Source organism: Brachypodium distachyon, chromosome 4 (assembly GCF_000005505.3).
Source record: "Brachypodium distachyon strain Bd21 chromosome 4, Brachypodium_distachyon_v3.0, whole genome shotgun sequence".
NCBI classification, from domain to species: domain Eukaryota; kingdom Viridiplantae; phylum Streptophyta; class Magnoliopsida; order Poales; family Poaceae; genus Brachypodium; species Brachypodium distachyon.
In genome coordinates, this window is record NC_016134.3 from 15,046,071 (window position 1) to 15,067,642 (window position 21,572).

At 41.8% G+C, this 21,572-nt stretch overlaps 2 protein-coding genes across 6 annotated transcripts; both read right to left on the minus strand.

Moving 5' to 3' along the window:
- Positions 1 to 13,726: 13,726 nt before the first annotated feature.
- On the minus strand, positions 13,727 to 15,638 carry LOC104584500 (protein FAR1-RELATED SEQUENCE 7-like). 2 transcript variants are annotated; one of them, XM_024463610.1, is made up of 4 exons: positions 15,434 to 15,638; positions 15,152 to 15,340; positions 14,259 to 14,547; positions 13,727 to 14,153 (listed from the first exon to the last, which is right to left on the minus strand). In XM_024463610.1, the coding sequence occupies exons 2-4, from the start codon at positions 15,334 to 15,336 to the stop codon at positions 14,022 to 14,024; spliced, it is 606 nt and encodes a 201-aa protein (XP_024319378.1). In that variant the 5' UTR covers positions 15,337 to 15,340; positions 15,434 to 15,638; the 3' UTR covers positions 13,727 to 14,021. The 2 variants fall into 2 exon arrangements, with proteins under 2 accessions (XP_024319378.1, XP_024319379.1); XM_024463611.1 differs by having other exon boundaries at positions 15,419 to 15,638.
- Positions 15,639 to 16,850: 1,212 nt separating this feature from the next.
- Positions 16,851 to 20,711, minus strand: LOC104581305. 4 transcript variants are annotated; one of them, XM_024463609.1, is made up of 5 exons: positions 19,078 to 20,711; positions 18,835 to 18,942; positions 18,634 to 18,731; positions 18,227 to 18,299; positions 17,218 to 17,346 (listed from the first exon to the last, which is right to left on the minus strand). In XM_024463609.1, exons 1-4 carry the CDS (start codon positions 20,026 to 20,028, stop codon positions 18,254 to 18,256), a joined length of 1,203 nt encoding a protein of 400 aa, XP_024319377.1. In that variant the 5' UTR covers positions 20,029 to 20,711; the 3' UTR covers positions 17,218 to 17,346; positions 18,227 to 18,253. The 4 variants fall into 4 exon arrangements, 3 of the variants coding, with proteins under 3 accessions (XP_010237574.1, XP_024319377.1, XP_024319376.1); XM_010239272.3 differs by lacking the exon at positions 18,227 to 18,299 and having other exon boundaries at positions 16,851 to 17,346; positions 19,078 to 20,705; XR_002966509.1 differs by having other exon boundaries at positions 17,272 to 17,346; positions 18,227 to 18,731; positions 19,078 to 20,709.
- Positions 20,712 to 21,572: the final 861 nt, after the last annotated feature.

Genomic DNA, 21,572 nt, shown 5'->3' on the forward strand with positions numbered 1-21,572 from the left:
CATCACATCATGGCATACATATATTCTTTTGTTTGTGTGGTGTGTTTATGTATGCAATGTTTGTATTGTTTAGTTTTCTCGGAGAGCGAACTGTATGATTGTGAAGAGTGCTTGAATACTAACTGCTATCAAGGCAACTTCACTTTGATCATCATCCCATTATTTTATTATGCACTAGATTTCATTAGTTGCATTGTTAGGGTTATCATTGTATCTATGCTAGCTATGATCTCTCCTAGTAGTATAGGATACCCTTACCATGTCCTTACCACCAATTGCCATCGTGGTAGTAAAATGCTATGCTATGATAATATACGAGGGTGGTATTACTACAATGTGATACTATTGAATTACAATATGGTTTTCCTAGTGTATGGCAAAACAAGTAATTCAATGAACCGTCCTGGGTGGGCTGCTTTGAGGAAGTGGAGATGTATGTGACGTCAGGTCCATTTCTATGGGTCCATTTCTATGAGTCGTCTCGCAATTTCTATGGGAGCGCCTGCGTTGCAACTAAGGAATGCCACCCGGGGTAACCAGAGACTAGATTAGTTTCCTGTTTAGTAGCTTCCAGTACAACCACATGGTATTATGGGCTCTGCCAGGATGGATGTAAGAAATATGAACCCGGATCCGAGGTGACATTGGTATGTAGCAGTGTAGGTGGGGGCACGTCCCTCAGGTGGTCTGGGAGATTATGTTCTGAAAATTCCTGTAGTCGATGCCGTTGCTACTCTACCCTGAGGACAGCAAGGGATTAACACGTCGATTTCTTGCGGGTAAAGTGTACCACCTCTCGAGAGTCAAACTAAGTACTTAGCCGTGTCCCCGGTTACGGACAATTATGAGCAACTAGATATTGGGGCTGTAAGGAAGGTCTCATTCCAATTTTCTAATAAAATGAATGGTTTGAACTGGGTAGGAGCATTGATGTTTCTACTCAATGTGCCTAGGTTAATAGGAGCATGGTGTTTCTATCCGCGTCCAATAGATTTTAAAACTATTTGTTTAAAAATGATAGGATTGAACTATGATGCTTTTATGCAAGCAGCCAAACTCCACATAGCCAAATTATACATGTACTTGGTAGGTCCTTTATAACTCTGGTGAACTTGCCAATACATTCAAATGTATTGACCACGTAGTGGCTGCAATTAACAATGCAGGTGGATCCGACGATGAGTGAGGTTCGTCGTTATGTTGTGGGTCATGTGCTTACATTCTAACATGCTCTCACCGTGGAGTAGTTGAGGCCCTTTTATTCTACCCTTTTCCGCGGCAGTTTTGAAACATTGTTTTATGATGATGAAACAATATTTGTTTTATGCTGGCCCAAGAGGTCATGCGGGGTTGTAAGTACTATTTAAATTCTGGATGATGCGATGTAATAAAGTACTTTTGACCTTTGTTTCTGTATATTTCATCGTGAAACTGTGTGTGCTGGTGAGTCGATCTAGGGACTAGCACAGTAAGCACAGAGATCGAACCCTTGTAAGGGGGAGGATCGCTTCAATTTCTTGGTCCGGGTACACCAGAACGTTGTACCTCTGTCTGATCATTCCGGTGCAAAAAATACATGACTATAGTTACATCGAGACATAATAATATAATCTATGACTGTACCTAAACGACACAACTATGTTCATGTACTGACCTTGTAGTACCCATACCAATTCCTAACATCAACACTGTGTGTGTTCTTATCCATGTTGATCAGAAAATCGAGTTTAGCCTTCGTATAATATTTCACTCTTGGGAATGCCAAAGATTGCACTTTGTGTTGTGCAAAATCTATGGTATCCATGTAAAAGATCTGCAAAACGCATGCACGAATCACCGTAAGCTACCATAATTCATTGCAAATACTTAATACCAGAAGTTACATATATCAGTTCTTCACCTCATAAACCTTCCTCGCGGCTACACCAAGGCAGTCAAGTACACACCTTGCATAGTTCAGTTCACAAAGTTCCGAAACGTCTGTAATATAAGGAAATAAGTATTTTGGCATCCTCGGATCATGATCTCTGCAGTCCAGCATAAGAGCAAATGACAGAATGATAACTGAAATCTGGAAAGCATGCTGCTGCTCTTTTGGGCTATTTTCGTCAATGCTTCTTTCAACAATGCTACGCACACTGGCAAGAGTTAGATCTTCCACACCCAGCAACATTCTCACTTCATCAGCAGTTCCTTCTGTCACGCTATCTTTCGTCAGACATATATGTGTACCCTCCGCTCGTAGACCTAAAATGTTTTTCACGTGCTCGGGGTACATTGGAACCCTTGTGCCATTTGAGTACTCAAACTGAATTGGCTCACCATCTGCCTTAGTATGGATCAAAATCCACAGAGAGAATTGCCGGTTCAATAATATTTTCGGCATTTCTGAAAGTCCATGAAAAGATATATCAGCCATCAACTCTAACTTGAACTTGTTGAATTAGAAAAGATGTCATACAAGGTACTGATTTTCTGACACCCAAAAAGCTTGGGAGACCATATTTCTTCCGCACGTACGTGATTTGTACGTCCTCTGCGCCCACGGCCTTGCCTGTTCTAACACTTGAAGATGATTCCATGTCTGTGCATTTATTTAACAGAAACGAAAGATTAATATTACAATTAAAGCAACGATAATGTTCTCAATTAGGTAATGATTTCTTGATTTCGAAAACACAATATCAAACAACTAAAGCAACCATCCCTTGCATTTATTTCACAAGTACATATCTATTGCTTTATTACGCGAAATTAAGTACTATCAAACAATTAGTACACCAGGAGATGGTACGAAAGCAATATGAAACACATGAATTGTGCAAAATGGTTCTACAATTCTTACACTTACCGGCTTCTACATTCCTGAAAGCAGATGTTCTCCACAGCCTTCGGGTAGCAGACGTAACCATCTCTAAGAAACAACAGCCTTCGGGTAGCAGACGTAACCATCTCTAAGAAACAGAAGGCAAAATAACAGGTGTGAACATGCATGTACATGAAGGTACGGAAAGTACTTTTCCGAATTGGTACTTCAAGGTACTGTTAAAAGGGAACAACTTAACAAGTACTTATGAAATAACATTCTGCATTACTAATTCAACAAAACGAAACCTCTATTAACATGAGAAGTAAATTATTACAAGCATACAGATCTGTAATAGACCATACGAAACTGCTAGACCCTAAATGTACTACGTCAGTTCAAAAATACAACAAAACCTTGTAATACGCCTGCAACAAAAAATAACATCTAACAGAAGGGGAAAGCGAGTTACAGTTGAGAACACAAGCAAAGGTCCAGGGGAAAGCGACCGGCCGTGAGGTCCAAAACAAAACATAATAGAAGAGTGAAAGATGAGGTACAGTACCCGACTAGTCGATAGGGTACAGTCCAACGCATAAGATGGACAGATCCGCTCAATACGAAGGGATTAGGGTTCTTGTCGCTAACGGCCGCCGATTTTTCTTCCCCGGTCTCCAGAAAGGACGTATCGGAGAAGGAGAGGAAGATGGAAGATGGCAATGTACCGGCAGTATAGGTCTGTGGAAGTAGATATTATGTTACTACCGGTGGTGGTCCCCACAAATATAATAATACATTCCTGCAAAAGATTCTGTAATGTAATTATTACCGATGAAATTAAGGGTCAAAGAGTTACGTTATTTTCAGAAGCGACTTGATGGCAATAAAAGATAGTTAACACCAACATTCAAATAACCAAATAACCATGAACGTTTTGTTCATTTCACATTGGACACGGCTGTCTAAATGCAAAAATCTGTAAAATTAATCCGTCCAAATAATTGTACCACAACCTAATTGTACTAATATGTACCGCCTCCGTACCATAACTGTACATTTCTCGTATCCACTAGTACAATGCATGTACATACATTTTATCTCTGAGGAAAGACTATGCAATAGGTACACTTGTGCTGTCTGTGTCCACAACCAAGTACATTTAGGTACATATGGACTCGCAGTTACATAGGTTCACTTCTATGAACAAAGTTGTCTGCAATGCTGTTCCTTCCCATTGTTTACGACTTGCATACGTATGTATAGTACCCTCATTCAAGCATAATTTTGCAATGTAAAATACAGTTTCTGCACAGAGTACTCTTTCAGTACCATACATATATGGAAGCTTCACATGACAATCCAGTAGTTCCATCTAGTACTAACAAACAGAAAGTATCACCTCGCAATCACTTACATCTTACAGCAACGTTCAAACTAATACAACCATAACAAGTACCATGCTTCTAATGAGTGCTTGCGCCTTTAGTCATTATGTTGCACCTTTGGTACACCTTCAAATCTTCCGACTTCATAACACCAACTGCACGTGTGATGGGAAAACAAACTAATTAGCATGGTCCGGAACAAATAATTTCTAGCTACACAAAATTTGTATTCTGACCTGGATGATCTTTATCTACCACTGAACCTTCAGGTCCGACGACCGGACTGTCAGCAAGAAATGCGTCTACGGTTGACATCTCTCCATCCTTTTCTTGGGCTAAACAATTGAAAACAAGATTAAGTACGAGAACATACATCCTGCTATCTCATTAAATAAAGGAGAGCTCATATAGTTTTCAACTAATTATTTCGTACTCCAACTACCAGTAAGCGATGAGTCTGCTCCACCCACATTGACACATCGTACAGTCATCGGGTCCTCACATTGTTCTGCGAAAACGGAGACATATCAGGTATCAAATATGCATCGTTCCTTATTCATCAGCAAAATATCATCACCTGCTATGTTCTCGATTAGTTCTGCTCCTTCATGCCTGCTGACTTCAGCACCAGCTTGGATGTCTTGCAGCACGTCATTAATTATGACATCTTCATTCCATTCCGTACCTATCATCCAAAAGGTCAGAGCAAATATCTAGTACATCGAAAGTACTACAACATATGAATCAGAAAATTCCACAGAAAACACACCTGCTTCACATATCTGGTTGTTGCAGCACTCGGCGTTTCGTACTGAAAATACAAAAGTCTATGTTCTTTCAGAACTATGTTTGACGGACATAATAGTATAGTACTCAGCTGTAATGTACTCACTTGATTCAGGTTGAACAACAGTGTGAGAAATTGACCCAACAACGTGATGAGAGACATGTTGTCCATTATGCTCCCTCAATTGTTCTCGACGTCCTGCATGATACTGTGTTCTCACTTACAAGAACTACACAACTTACATTAAACACGTGCAAATGTCACTAACCTCCTCACAATTTTTTTGAACTTCATGGGTCCAGGAACCCGTGGAATTCCTGGAGGTCGAGCACATGAGTCTTTCAGCAGCCCTAGTGCTTGCGCAACCATAATAGTTATTGACGAATGGACATCTAAATTGTTACCTTCATCACCGACTGTACCTGCATCTGTGAACAACACAGTACCGACATTTCATATTTTATTTACGGATGTACCTCAACAACTTTTTTTACCCGTAAATTTAATTCAAATAAGAAATAAGTACCATCCGTTTCAATATTTGCCATGTCATCATTTCCAGCCTCTTGAATAGGTTCTGGACTTGCTGGTACTGAAAATGTACGTACCTCTTGGTAAATTGAAGCTACAGTTATGTATAGTAATTTAACGAATGAAACCGACCTTCCACAATATTTGTTTCAACGGGTGTCGGCGCTTTTCCTTCTACTCCAGTGCTCTTGCGTCTACAGATTAAAGGATTTTGTGTCTCAACAGACGTGTCATAACACAATGAACAACAACCATGTCAAGGTATGGACCATACCTTCTAGAAGATTGACTTCCCGAGTTCGTTTGAACTAACATAAGCCATGAATTATTGATCGTTACATAAATAGTGATATGTGCACGACAAACACATGTTTAACTCCTTACCTTCTGCAACTCTCTTATCTCCAACTCGACTCATGTTGCTGCCCTGTCCAATGTAATCATCATTTCCGAAGAGACGTACTGTACATGGTACATGAGTGTTATTACATTTAAGTACGTTATCTATATTACCGCCTCCATTGTGGAAAAAAATTAATGAAATACCTTCCGATCCTTCTGTTCTAATTTCTTTTGGCCGTTGCCAAACACCAGCAGTTAGCGGTAGTCGATTAGACCTCTTACAGAAATGTTCACCTATGCAAACATGAAATGAAAGAACTAGTTAATCCCAAATAATTAATAAACAAATTGTGTGCTCCTTTAGAAGTGAAATGGAAGACCTGATGTCACATCATCAGGAACTGAATGTGTCGCTCCTGCAGCAACGCAAATTTTTCCCATCAGAACACTTGTGTTCTACAACAAAATTAATACAAGAACGCTCCATCAGAACAAATAGTTTGATACGTACCTTCCATCCCATGTGCTTCATACGTTGTATCTTCATCGGACGAACTCTCATTCTCTATATGTGTTGCTATTCGGTACAGAAGAACGTTCTTCCGTTTCTGAAGTTCTCGTTTCAGGTCGTCAACAAGATATCCATCGGCAGCGTGATGCTCCTCAACAACCTTCATCAAAGCACTGAAACGCCGTTGCCTCCTAGATTGCCTTCGACTCCTATACTTCTTCTTCTTAGCTCTTCTTGAACCAGTAGCTATGCCTTTCTCTTTGTCTTCAATTTTGACCTGATCGTTCCTCTGCAAGAAATATAACATATATTGTAACAGGTTCAAAATGTTTAACATTATGCTGTCAAATAATGGAAACATGACATGTACCTTGTAGTTACCATACCACTGGCTCACATCAACATTATGCTCTTTCCGCTTCATACCGATAAGCATATCTAGTTTTGATTTGTCATAAGCCTTCACTCTTTGGAATACATTTTGTGGTGCTTTGTACGCACCAAAATCGATGATGTCCAAATAAAATATCTGCACCACAGGAACATTGCATTATGTGTGGCACAAAAAACATATTTCGAAACGTACGTACAACTATGTACTATAAAATAATACTTGAGGAACAATGCAGCATCCTCCCACCGTGCATGTTGAGTAACCACCTCTCTTCGCTTCGTGAACCTTCCTTGCAGCAATACCAAGAATTTCAAGTACACACCTTGCATAGTTCACTTATTTAAGCTTCTGCACATTGCTGGCATACGGAAGTAGATATATCGGTATTTTGGGATCACGATCTCTGCAGTCTAGCATGAATGCGAAGGATAAAATGACAACTCCAATTTGGAAAGCTTCTTGTTCCTGCTTCCTGCTGTGTACATCGATCCTCCTCTCAACCACTTCACAAACACTGGAGATTGTTAGTTCCTTAACTCCTACAGCCCTGCATACTTCTTGAGTCACCTCTTCAGGCACATCCTCGTCTTCTACAGAAATATGTACACCATCAGATTTCAGACCGATTATATCATGCACATGAGATGGGTACATGGGTGCTCTGGTACCATCAGTGTACTCAAACTCCGTAGGATCCTCATCCGCATCGGTCTGATTCAGGCAGAAAAGAGAGAATTCCCTGTTCCATTGCACTTTCTGCATTTCTGCTAACCCATCGAATGTAATATATTTCATCAACAATAGCTTCAAAGGATCAAATTTTGAGAACATCTCATGAAGAATCATTGGCTTCTGATAGCCAAAGAGTTTAGGGGTCCAAATCTTGTCAGCAGGGAGCGGAACACTACGTCCTCTACCTCCGCGACCTCGGGCCACAGATCCCACACTTCTTCCACGTCAAACCGTTGAAGATGATGCCATTGCTACCGAAATTTGTAGGAGCAAGTCAGCAACACTAGAATCCAATCACATCATACTAGCCTAAAATTTGTACATTTCTTTTCCATGATACAACGAATGTTTCGAAATAGATGCATGTAATGAGAAATTGAGTTAGTACAACAATAATAACGTACTTCAATATAGTACCTATGAGTACAGTCAGATTAATTTAACCGGATCATTACTGTACTTGCCTACAAACATAAGTACATATGGTACATTGCCTCTGAACTGTACCTTCATGCACACTACCAAAACTAGATCCTCCACCCATGGGCCTTCCTCTCAGGAATGACGTAACCATATCCTAACCAATTAACACGAAATTATAAACATTCATTCTGTTCAATAAGCTAACTAAATTGAAATATACATCACGTAGCACGTGTCCCTTCGCACGAACTAGTACCTACATTGTTAATACATAAAATGTGCTACTTCCATATTAAGTTGTGCTACAGGTAACCCTAATAACCATTAAACTAAAATGTACTAATCAAAAGACATGCTATGACAACTTTGACACTAAACCAGTCAAGTGCGTATGTATGCAAGCAAATAAAATACGAGGACAGTACAGTGCCTCCGTATGGAAGGACAAAAAATATGATTGCACATATGTACTTGACATATCAAATTTAAACCAGGTTGTTTAAAAGTATGAACAAATCTGTACTGCACATATGGAGGAAAGAGATAGAGGTGGTTCACGGAAATAAATGAAATCGCAGAAAGTTAATGGTAGATCCGAAGCTAGTTTATACGTATGTGTTCAGATCGTCGATCGAAAATCACGATAACTGGAAAGCGCACCGGATGAAATCAGAATGGGGGATTGATGTGCAGTACCTATTGCCTGCGGCCCTCCCTCCTCAATCTGACCATGCACGCCATCAATCCCTGGTATTGCGACGACCGGAGCTGCAGCCGTTTTCTTCCAAAAGCTTCTTCGCCGCAAAATCCGCAAACCCTAGCTACAGGAAGCAGAACGACCTGACCTGCTTCTAAGATGGAGGGTCTGGTTATTATAAAGCTCCGGTTGGTGGTCCCCACTCCTAATTGATTGCCTTAACGCAGAAATAACAAATAAAGAACCAAACCTGAACAAAACCATTTTGGATATAAGCAAACATACCACATCACCGAGCTCAGCACACATATTCATACTAATTATTCATTTTCAAAAACACATATAAACGGTGGTACACGTAATCTGGAGTACCCATAGAATATTTGCAACAATCTACCCAAGTATGACGTGCTAAGCTGTACCAAGTACATATGTTCCAATCCTAGGTACATACATTGCTGACAAGAAATCCGCATAAAATGTTACCACCAATCTAACTAGGTACGACGTACATATTTATTGAAAATTCAAAGCAGTTGACTAAGTATTTTAGATTGCAGTTCATAACACAACAAACGGAAAGAGGTACGAGGGTACATATATGTACATCAAGGTACATGGAGGTACTACAGAGTAATTCCAAGTACGTACAAAACACTAGAACAAACCACACCCCATCGCCACACAATACGCTATTCCAACTTCCTCCTTTTACCCTCCTCATCCTTCCCTTCGGTACATCTTTGGGGCTCATTCCCACTAGGTAACTTCATTCCATTATCTGCTACTTCTTCCTCCAGGTTCACAAAATTCGGTGCGCGCGTCCATACGACGAGGAGCATCTGCCTCAAATTCGTACTGCTGCGGATGAAAATAAATATCATGATTGCGCACATATAAATTCATAAGCTCTATGATGTGTATGGAAGCTTACAGAGTCTTATTCCTCCTCAAGGTCGGATTGAAATTCAATCCCGTTATCTGCAACGTCGTGCAGTTCTTCCAAATCTGGAGCATATCCAGCTTCATCCTCTGAGTATTCTCCAGAAATCACCTACAAAATGAGACATTAAATTCCAATTCAAAAATGTACTTACGTACTGTTTCACGCAAGGATGTACCTCTGAATGATCAGGACTACGTCCGTTCACCGAAGAAGATGAAGCAGGACTAAGAATGGATGATTCTGGAGAAGACATCACTGGTGGTGCCCGAGCCTTGATTGTTCTTTGCTAAGGAGAAAAGATCAGCTGAGGAGAGATGTGCTTATATAGGGATGTTCCTTATATAGGGATGTGCTTTCCCTCCCATGTATTTCGAACTTACTAGCTGAGCATAGCCCTCCCCTTTTCAAGTTCCCCCCAAAATAGGATATTTGAAATTTACTTAATGCACTGGCCCAGTCAACTAAGAATGTTTGGTTCTTACTTATGTTTTTTCAACGAAGTACCATACCAAACGGAGCTGTAATGCAGGTATACACTTCAATTTAATTCAACTTGATATATTCGCATCATTTTGCCTCGCTAGTACTTCAGGTACTTAAGGTCCTCTGTTTCCGCGGTACTTCTAATGGAGTACCCTAAGTACTTAGTTAGCACCGTACTAAGCACTATGAAAATATGTACGGTACATTGTTCTACTTCTGTACACACATAAGTATGTATGGTACCAGCTAGTAATAATCCTACGTGCTGGAGGTGTACTGTCTTACAGGTGCATGACAACAACTGCAATTAACATAAATTTATCATAATCAAGTCTGTTGCAACTTAAACGGGTACATCAGAACATATGTAATTGTTCATACAGAAATCTCCATGACATTAACAAGCATAGTACATGCATTAACAAACAATTACATAGGTAACATACATGGACCATATTGCAACACTTGATGCAGAATAACATACTCTGATTAGAGTCCTAATTGAAACTCCACCATCTGCACATCAACACTTGTACCACACACGTTCCTTCGATGACCTGCTACACCACATTTGCCACACTTTGGCTCCGTTCTCTTCCCTGGTACTTTATCTACGTTCGATTTACAGGCTCCTCAGTTATGGCCACTCAGCTTGCAAATCGTGCAGAACTTGGTTCTCTTTCTCGTAACATGGTTTGTCTCTTGTGTTCGTTGGCCTTCCTTCCGGTTGATTACGTACTAGTGCAATCACTCCCACATGAAGTTGCCCTGAATCAGCGGGTGCAGGACTAGGCTGTTCTGTTTGTGCAATAATCTCCTGTAAACTGCATCCATCAGTGTGTTGGTACATCTCATTAAATTTATCCTTCCCATCACTTATATATTTTAGCACCTGATGATAGCACTCATATTCTTATCTCCAATGGTAGCAAGTTCAAGTGCTGCTACGTGCAGGGATGCGTGATGATACAACTGTGAACGTAAGGACCCTCTATCCTTCGGTAGATGTGCCAAATGATGAGGAAGAACATCGTTTGCTTCTTTGGTCCATCGCTTATCAGGTACCTTGTCGATCCCAAGCCGCAGCATAACCTTTGAAAGAGTAATAAAAGTTCAGAACGCAGTAAATATCAAAATATATCAACCTCATCAATCAAATCATTTTCCTTAAATCATACCCGTATAGCATGACAGCACAACATGCCCATATGCTCAGCAAGACCACACTCGCATTGATAGTGCCCTCCATCGTCACTTATAGTGATCCCGTAATGTACTTTAGACCACTTTTGTCTCCTCGACGCGTCGGAATGTACTGTCAGATACTTCTTATTGGGTGCCACTTCAATGACATTGTACGTAGCGCTATCGAATATGTTATCACTAAACATTTCCAGCATAGCACTCATGTAAATTGTTGTTGCGTGTTTCTCGATAGGCCATCCTGTTTTGAGAACAACACCACCCTGCAGAACAAGGAAAACATGTATTAAACATAGTTCAATTGTATGATATAGTACTATTAGAGTAGTACAATATAGTTCCGTACCATTCGAGTTCTTTGATTCTCGGCATCTTCCTTTGAAATTCTATCGGCAATAAGTTTGTTGTACTGTTTTACGAACAAATGCATTGGTGCACCTGGAGGTACATATCCTTTCAACATGTGATTTGGACTCTCACTACGCTGCGTGCTGGTCATTTTGGCACAAAAAAAACCCATTGAAATATGGTTTAGCCCAACGATGACGGCATTCAGAAAATGGTGTTCCTTCAGCTCATATTTCTCAATAAGTTCTTCCCATGCAGACTCAAATTCAACAACAGTGATGCTATAATTGATCAGTTTATGAAACTCTGCTTTAAAATTACTGTACTTGTTGTAAACTGACCCAAGCTTCTCTTTCGCCATTTTTAGAACACGCCACTTAAACCAACTGTGAGTTGTGTTTGGGAAGACTCGTTCAATCGCAACTTCCATTGCTCTACATTAATCTACCATAAGAAATAATCAAAATGGCATACATATTAGGTACTGTTGGGAATATGCCCTAGAGGCAATCATGTATGATGTAATTCCCAATGTATTCATAAATATTATTAAGTTGTCCTTGTTTGAACATCTGATATGTATCATTGAATATGTGATTTGATTGTGGAACTATGTATTCATGTTGTTCATACTAAATTGTCCTTAGTCATTGAGGTTGTGCTGGACACATAACCTAGACTAATGTGAAAGTTGGCTGATGACTCGGTTCCACTTGTCATGGGCATGGTGATGTCATTCCAGTTTACACGGACTCGGCTAAAGAGTTTAGCGAGTCGGACTGACCCATATTGAGATGCAACGAGTAGGTCATCATTTGCATGTCTCAATCAATGTAATCCTTAGACCTGAGGTTATCGCACAATCCGAGTTGTGGATCACCAACTTAGGTTCTGTCAAACGTTGTTCCGTAACAGGGCAGTTATAAAGGCAGAGTTCGGGTTGACTGAGAATCAAGCTGTGTGATGTGGATAACCAAGATGGGATTTTGCCCCTCCGACTGGAGAGATATTCTCTGGGCCCTCTCGAGTGATATGATTCGGGAAGCATGGCCATGCGCAACTTGGTTAACTGTTAACCGGGTCGATCGACTAAGAGTTAGTCGGATGAATCGTATATCACAGATCGAGAAGAGAGTTGAACTATTAAAGGGATGACGATTAATCGCCTATAGTTCGACAAGGTATATCGTGAGGCAAAAGGGACTAAGACGTATGTCATATTGGAAGGTACGTCGTCATGACTCAATGGTACTTGGGAGTCGGCATGTTCTGCTAGGAGCCGCTACCGATTGATCGATTGTGAGTCGGACTCCAATCGTGTCCAAGTCGCCATGAGCCTGCGGGGTCACACACTTAAGAGCGGGAGCAAGTATTTGGTCGGGTTGGACCCGAACTGGAATTGGGCTGACAATGCGAGTTGGACTCGCAGGGTGGATGGGCCACAAGGTTTGGAGCCCACTTCCACTCGGTATATAAGCAGGGGCGTGGGATGCCTAAGGGGCACGGTTTTTCCACTCTCATGCGTTGAGAACCCTAGCCCGATTCAGTTCAACCGTCGCACCGGACCTAGCAGTCCACCGCCGGAGCTCCTCCTCGCACGTGTGGATACCGGCAGAGGTGCTGTACGTTCAGCACTTCGACGATCGCGGGATTGGATCGGCTGGATCGGATCGAGGGACTGCACTGCATCAAGGCGCCGCATCGATAATCCGCAACTGCGCGTCTAGTGGTAATCCTCGTGGCCTTCTACCTCGGCTAGATCTTGGGAGTTCGCGTAGGAAAAGTTTTTGTTTATCTCTACGCGCCCCTTCAGGTACTTGCTATAACAACCGTCATAAAAGATCAAGGTAAGCCGGTACATCTAAGGTACATACCTGTGAGTATAGTTCGAGGAGCTTTTCCACCCATCAATGATGTGAACTCGCGGAAAATCCATTCAAAAGTTTGAATGGTTTCTTGTCTCATCAGGACTCCACTAAATATGATACTCTGGAAATGATTGTTGACTCCAACAAAGAGTCCAAATGGCATCCCATACAAATTTGTTTTGTACGTCGTGTCAAATGTTATAGCGTCTCCAAAATATCTATAATCCAACTTGCTCTTACCATTGACACAAATCAATGTTCTAATTCTACCATCCGAATCGAGATCAGCTGTGTACACAAACGAAGGATCATCATCTCTCATTTTTGTAAATAATTCCATTGTCTTCCATACATCATCGTTAGCTTCTTCTTTTGACAACTGCTTACAAAGGTTCTCCAGGGATCGCTTGTTGAATGGTACATCATCAGTTGAACCGAAGTATGTGCCAAGTATGTTGTAAACCTTTGTGAGCGGTACATTGTTCTGTCTAAGGTTTTGAACTAACTCTCTTGTGTAACGATCTATATGCTTGTGAGATGGCCAACACAACTTCTCCCCAATGTTTCAAGATAACGGATGATTATGTTCAAGCTTGCAATCCTTAATGTACCAACCATGGTCATCACTCCTCAGGAGTCTTATGAATGTTCCGCAGCCACATCTAACAGAGGATGTGTTTTTCTTCGTTGGAAATCCCTGAAATACATCCAGATTTACTAATTAGCATGAAGCAAAGATTCAACTACTTAAGTACGTACTGACAGGAAAATTATTCCTTTCCAAGAAAATATGATATGTTACCTCACAACCACAGACAATGTTCTGCATTGTTTTGTATATGACGTCCTTCTTTGGCCCATATTTACATTTGTAGTTGTGGCTCCTTCCGTAACGAATGCCAAAACCAATTTTCCAAGAATACAAATTGAAGTACTCGTAAGCCTCAGGCAAAGAGTCAAAGCATAGACCAATATCTGGACATAAAATATTATCAGTCGTCCTGTGCGCGAAACCTCTAAGTGAATTTTCAAGAGCGCTAGCTCTGCCAGGTACCGTAGGACGTGCCAAAGGGCCAATTTCAAACTTTTTCCTAAGGTACCAGGTCAAATTTTGAATTAGTACTGCAGTAATATAGAAGAAGGATGTAAACGAGAAAAGTACAAACACAGCAAATTAACAAGTAAAAATGTGTGAACGGCAATCAAGGTACATCCGCCTGTATGCTTTCAGAAACTAAATAGGTACTCCATCACAACCTAAAGTTCTCAATCTTAATATTGAGTACTCAATCCTAATATTAAGTACTCAATCACAATATTGACATGTTCATAGTATTTTGTTGTCTACAAATTGTTGATAACATTACATGGCAGTAAATCATGTGCTGAATATTCGGAGACTCATGCTGTCCACATTTCTATCTGGTACATCATGTACATGTATTTTCTCCATACTGGGCTACAGAATGTCTATAAAAGTACAATGTACATATTACATTCCCCAGCTACTGGCTAGATCAATGGTGAGGCATCAGTACTAATATTAAGTTCCGAATCAAAAATATAAATACTCAAACCCACAGTATGATTTCCCAAAGTAAATAGGTACTCCTATTGACAACTCAAACACATTGTTAACTACTCAATCATAGTGTATGGTTGAAATAAAAACATAGGTACAATAGTACTTCTGACCTGCGTGAACATGCAGAAACCCCACTGTCATCAACTGATGCCCCAATCTCGCTCCACTCTTCGTAAGAACCTTCCATAGATGGTGGGGGATGAATTGCTCCATCTGTACCATTTCTTGGTCCACCGACTATGTTCACGTTCGGAGCAGCGCTACACTCTGAAGAAGATTCGCCCGGCGCTTCCATTAATCTGAAGAAAAACGATTTGTTCCAAAACATCACTATCGAAAGATACAAAGATGTGGATGAGGACATGAGGTTTCCATACATGTACGTGCTGTACCTTCGTCCGTGAACAGAAAGCTCTCATATGGTGGGTTCGCAACTTTGTCGACTGACATGACGAACCAAAGGTACTGGTAAGAACTATGACACTGCGAGGAGGCGGTACTTCGATTTGAGAAAACAGAAACTCAAATGGGCATCGAACCAGGATCGTCGAAGCTTTCTGGGAGGGAAGATGAACAGGACAAGATATTTTCTTTCTCGCTACTCTCTCTCCACTCAGTGAAGTATGTCAGTCTCGGTCAGGACAGGACTTTAGGTGGGCCACCTAGTCTACTCGTGCTGTCCTGTCCACATGTCCTAACAGCTATGAAGTGACATTTTAATTCAGTTATGTTTTCTCAGAATCAATTGTGACCATTTGTTGCACACGTCTCGACGCAGCATCGGACGGTAAAGACGATACGGCTAGGTCGCGTTATTGTTACAGCCTCCGCGTTAGTCGATCCTAGGCTAGTTTCAACCGGCTGACGCGTAGCGCGGCCTTAATTTCATGGACTTAGGCGTCAAGCACGCACGCAAGCACGAACATGAGCAGAATTACTTGGTGCTCAACAACTTCACCAGCAATTACCGAAACTGAGCGGCCGGGGTAAAACACCTATCATGCACACATGTACTCCGTATCATCTTCTTCTCATCAAACGCAAAACAAACGAGCAACGAAAGAAGAGACTCTTGCCATCGTCATATACTTGAACTTGTCTCATCCAAAGATCATCCTATACAGGTTCACCGAGTGGTATATAATCTTCCCTAACAAAAGGGCAGACTTCACATGCTGATCCCACACCGGCACACCATTGTTGGAGCTCAAAAGATGGGGGAGACGCCTCTATGGAGAGAGCAGTTTGGGTTTGTTTAGTACTGACCACTTGACTTGACTAGACACATTTGATTAAGTTAATCGATCAGAGCATAGTCATCCAATTATTGTGGAACCTGCTTCTTAGTGTTTTGCATTTGCTATTTGTTACACTCAGTTATTGTAAAGTCTGTACAATATTATCAAAATAAATGACCTAGAGGATATGCATAGCCCGTTTTTCTAGGGAAACTTTCTCTTACCAATCCTAGATAATGCCTTTAGAACATTGGCCTCTCGGTAATGCAGAACAGACTTATCCATGGGCGGTTCAACCAGTCAGATTATCCAAGGACAGGAACAAAATTTCAGCTCTGACCCACATAATACAAATAAAAGATTTTATTGCAAGAATGATAAAAAATATTGACTGTTCGGATTTTTGCGTGGTCCAGGCTCAGGCCTAGGCTTTCAAAAGGTTTTCCAGATCCAGAAATCCAGCCCAGTAATCAGTAGGCCTACTCCGAGACTCCCAGCTGAATTTATGCAATAAGATTTGTACTCATCAAAATCTGGGAAACCAGACTTAGGAACCAAGCATCTGACTTTCTATGGATAACCGAGTACTCAATGTCATATATCATCCGTTATGACAGAAACAGAACGTGTGCATAAGAAAGTCATTTTCACATGATTTCAATGACTCGTTGCAGTATCCACAAATATTGATGGAATATGAACTACATTGAGCTACTATCACAAACTGTTACAAACTCAGAAAGGGGGCTCGATCTATGAGCAATGCATTTATATAACTTACGAAAATATACTTAAAATCCTATTTATGCTCGTTCTACAGATCACCAATTTGCTTTGACCGTTCGAATCACAAGGCAGTACCTAAGATCGAGGCACTATTTTCCTTTGCTATGCTGGGCTGATATTTTTGGCCTGTTGCACCACTTGCGATGATACAACATATATCCATCTCAAATGTTCCCGGCTTCTGAGCTATTTTATTTCGATTTTCTGACATGTTGATATATGAATCTGAATTGTTTTTATTTCCCATCGCGCCAGAACTCTTATCTTCAATAGGAACCTCACTACAAGAATAATGGAACTTGTGAGCTGTGCATATGATAAATCTCAAAGACAAAAATATGTTTAAGAAAAAAGGTGCGATACTAAAAACAAAATAGGAACTTATTCCAGTTATCCAGAGTAACAAAATTCCAATTGTCCAGAGCAAAGAAATCTTCCAAAAAGGAGGACCATACATGCAGCTAATAGAACTTCCTTCCTTATGCGTAGAAGAACTGCATTTGGTTCTTTGTAACCAGAGTTCGATATGATCAAAACAAAAAATAACAAAAGGCTTTCTATAATCACAAAAGATGGAGATACTTATTGCATATGTTCGACAAAATATCACCAAAAGTTAACATTTGAATTGTGCAAATAAGAAACTCTGCTTAGTTTGCTGAAACAAACATCTCTTGGACAAATTGCCTAACATTAAATCTTGCAATCATCGTTTTCTTGTTTATCATCAGGTTTTCCTAATAAATAGAAATAGATAGCACAAGTCAACCTTGAAAAATTGGTAATGTAGGCATCATGCTAAATCAATTCGAGGGTGATACTCTTATGCATATCAGTTTACAATATACAGGCAGCATTTTAGCTACAAAGTCTTGAAAGAGAAAGTAACAAGCATGAGTAATAAAAACCAGAAATGTCAGCGTGCAGTATTGGAGTTATTGTCAGCTTCTTTCTACAGAGTTGAATTTACAGTAAGGAGAGAAAGGAGCATATGGAAAATCATTAACTAGAACAGAAATTTAGGTAACCACCAAATGACAGACACCATTCTATTATGCAAAGGAGATAAGGAGTACTGAGTGAGATGCCTTTTTTGTTTCAAAAAGAAAAGGAAATAGGATTAGCCTTTGAACCAATATCAAGCGCTGATTTTATCCACACCTGAATATACATTGGTTTCATGCATGCTCAGCCATATATGGTCACTGGATCACCATATGCTGAAAACTCCATTCTACATGTTGCTCTCTCCAAAATTTACACAGAGTTTAAAATTAGTTTTGGCATATTTTCATGGAATAAACATCATACATAAATATACATGAATTTCAAACTTTTCATAAGTATTATAGTTAAGAAATGCAGTCTGCCCTAACATATCACAATTGCAGAAAGTTCTGAGCAACAGTGTAAAACAGACCACTGTGTTATTCAGTAGGTTCCAGTGCAAAAAACAATTTCTTTCAGAAGCAGTGGGGATGAAATATTCAGTTTCACTACACCTAATTTAGTAAAAGAACCACACTAAGTAAATCCAGAAAAAAGAGAGAAACAGTTTGTGGACATACCGGACAACAGCAACCTCAGGAAATATCGAATTAATATCATCATTGTCAATACTCTTACTGGTGGCATCACCGCCACTCGAGGATTTCATCAATTTAGTCTGCAAAGAAGGTTATAGGCTTATAGGTCAGTGCACAGTAGAAGGAAACGAAACAGATAACTAGCCCTAGTTTATGAAAAAACAACTGCAGATGTAAACGAACCAATAGGAATGATTTCACAAGGGTCAAGACGACTATGCGATAATCCAGTGCAGAAGTCGTGAAGAAATCACGCAATAAGCATTGGATTTCTGGACGGGCCTTATCATACTGCAATGTATGTACATACAAACAAGTTGATGATTAGTATGATAAACGACAGTAGTCAGCTCATTGCACAAGCATGAACCTAAAGACGAAATAGTAACTTGAAACAAGAACATGCAAACTGGAAAATTGTCAGACCTCAGCGCTCAGTTTGTTTGTCGGTAAATTCTTCAATATCTGCTTCAATTTCTGTAGGATCTCCTTTCCTTCTTTGCATTTGTCCTCTTGTATTTCAGCAAATGACTTTGCATCAGTTCTGCTAGGTGTTGAACAAAATAAACGCTCAAATATATTGTCCGTCTTGTTGAATTGGAACAAGTAATGGTCCTCTGAATCTTTGCAGACAGATATCTCATCCAAAGAATTATCATCCATGGATGTATCAGTATCATCACTCAGTTTTGGATCTAAGACTGACCGCAGGACTTTCTCTGCCGGGTGCTTGCTGTACATGTGTTCCAAGAGGGAATGTTGCATCCGGAAACTCTTGCCAATACAATAGGGAGAAATCCAGAACCTCCATGACCCGGTTTTCTTCACAGATGTCAATACATCAGATATGGTCCTTGTAGCCCAGTGGCCATCTTCGTAAACTTCATCATAGTACTTATGCAGCTCATCGAGTCCCACTGATAGGAAGCCATCCTGCTTCTCACTTGTCATTAAGCACCAGTGAGCCTTGGCCACCAACAAGAGCCTGTGCTTTAAGCGCGAGAGGTCTTGGTAGATAGAAGATAACCTATCATCATACACCCCTCCATTGACTGACCCAGGAGGGACGTCCTCCAACTTGGGGTCAACAGGCTGCTTCAAGCCAAATGCCCGGAGACACTCAAGGTGCGCAGCCTCATAGAAACCCAGGACGAAACAGAGCTTTGCGTGGAACATGGCGAGCACCAGAGAGCCATCGAAGCGCTTTGCCGCTTCGTTCATGTCGTCGCGAATGCGAACCAGGATGGACCTCCTGCCAGTGGCCTTGACATGGCCGAGCGCAAACTGGAGCTTCACGTGTGCGCAGAACAACTGCGCGCGGCACGAGTTGGGGCGACTGGTGGCGAGATCCTTCGCTTTCTGGCTCGCCAGTTTCATCCTCTCGGGCTGGTCGGTGTCGTGCTTGAGCACCTTGCGGACGATGTCGGTGATGCGCGCTGCATCAATGGATCGGACCACGTCGCGAGCCGATTCCCTGCATCTCTCCACCCTCTGGTTCTTCGCGCGGGCGTCCACAGTGTACACGACGTTGTTCTCCGCCGGGTCGGCAGGGTTGGGGATACCGATGGCTCGGCTGGCCTCTGCATCCGCCTCGTCCAACTCCCCGCGCTCAAACAGCACCCTGGCCAGGAGAGCGGAGATGCCGACGCAGTTGGGGACGAGCCGCTTGGCCTCGGCGAGGTAACTCTTCGCGGTGGCGGCGTGGTGCACTGTGGCCACCTTGTCGCCCGCGGCTGACGGCGGCGTGGTGGGTGCGACCGGCGAGGTGGAGCACGAGCGCCGACCCCGCGTGCCTGGCCGCAAGCTCGTCGACTCGCGCCAGCGCCTCCTCGTAGCTGCGCTTCTTCTCGAGACTCAGCACGGCCACCGCCTTCTTGCGCAGGCCGGCTTCGGGTTTCGCCATTGCGGAGGGCGGTGAGGTGGGGTGGGCGCGGGCGAGGTGTTTGCGGAAATCCCTCAACGGCAATGAAGCGTGGATGGGTTTGGTTGGGGTTCGGCGAGACTGGAGGAGGGGAATATATATGAGCTTCTGGAAGCTGCGAGGGCTGGTGGTGCGGAGAAGATTTTGATTACGGCAGATCGACGAGGCCGTTGCAACCGCAGCACCCGATCTTATCCCACGTCTTCGTCGAACAACGAAACGGATTTGAAGCGTGATTTTCTCAAAATTTGTATCGAAAGTTGCTACGATTATCTCGCATTTGTGGTTGCAATTGCAGCAGGCGATCCGCTGTTATCCCACATGTTCGTAGAACATGGAAAGCGGATTTGTGGCGTAATTTTCTCGCGAAATATGTACCGAAAATTGCTACGTTATCTCGCATTTGGCGGTTGCAATTGCAGCAGGCGATCCGCTGTTATCCCACAGCTTCGTTAAACATGGTAAGCGGACTTGTGACGTGATTTCCTCGCGAAATCTGTACCGAAAGTTGCTACGTTATCTCGCATTTGACGGTTGCAATTGCAGCAGCCGATCCGCTGTTATCGCACATCTTCATTGAACATGGTAAGCGGATTTGTCACGTGATTTTCTCGCAAAATATGTATCGAAAATTGCTACGTTATCTCGCATTTGGCGATTGCAATTGTAGCAGGCGATTCGTTGTTATCCCACATCTTCGTTGAACATGATAAGCGGACTTGTGACGTGATTTCTTTGCAAAATCTGTACCAAAATGCTGCGTTATCTCGCATTTGGCGGTTGCAATTGCAGCAGGCGATCTGTTGTTATCCCACATCTTCGTTGAACATGGTAAGCGGACTTGTGGCATGATTTCCTCGCGAAATAGGCACCGAAAGTTGCTACGTTATCTCACATTTGGCGGTTGCAATTGCAGCAGGCGATCTGTTGTTATCCCACATCTTCGTTGAACATGGTAAGCGGACTTGTGGCATGATTTCCTCGCGAAATAGGCACCGAA

Bases quoted from the DNA above. Each gene is read 5' to 3' on its own strand.
- LOC104584500 (XM_024463610.1), bottom strand. From the start codon at position 15,336: ATGGAAGCGCCGGGCGAATCTTCTTCAGAGTGTAGCGCTGCTCCGAAC. The intron at 14,548-15,151 runs GTCAGAAGTACT...CTGGTACCTTAG, and splicing joins GTTTCTGCATGTTCACGCAG to GAAAAAGTTTGAAATTGGCC. The intron at 14,154-14,258 runs GTAACATATCAT...GATGTATTTCAG, and splicing joins ACATTGTCTGTGGTTGTGAG to GGATTTCCAACGAAGAAAAA.
- LOC104581305 (XM_010239272.3), bottom strand. From the start codon at position 20,028: ATGAAACTGGCGAGCCAGAAAGCGAAGGATCTCGCCACCAGTCGCCCC. The intron at 18,732-18,834 runs GTTCGTTTACAT...CCTTCTTTGCAG, and splicing joins TTGTGAAATCATTCCTATTG to ACTAAATTGATGAAATCCTC. The intron at 17,347-18,633 runs GTATGTCCACAA...TTATTCTTGTAG, and splicing joins CCTGAGGTTGCTGTTGTCCG to TGAGGTTCCTATTGAAGATA.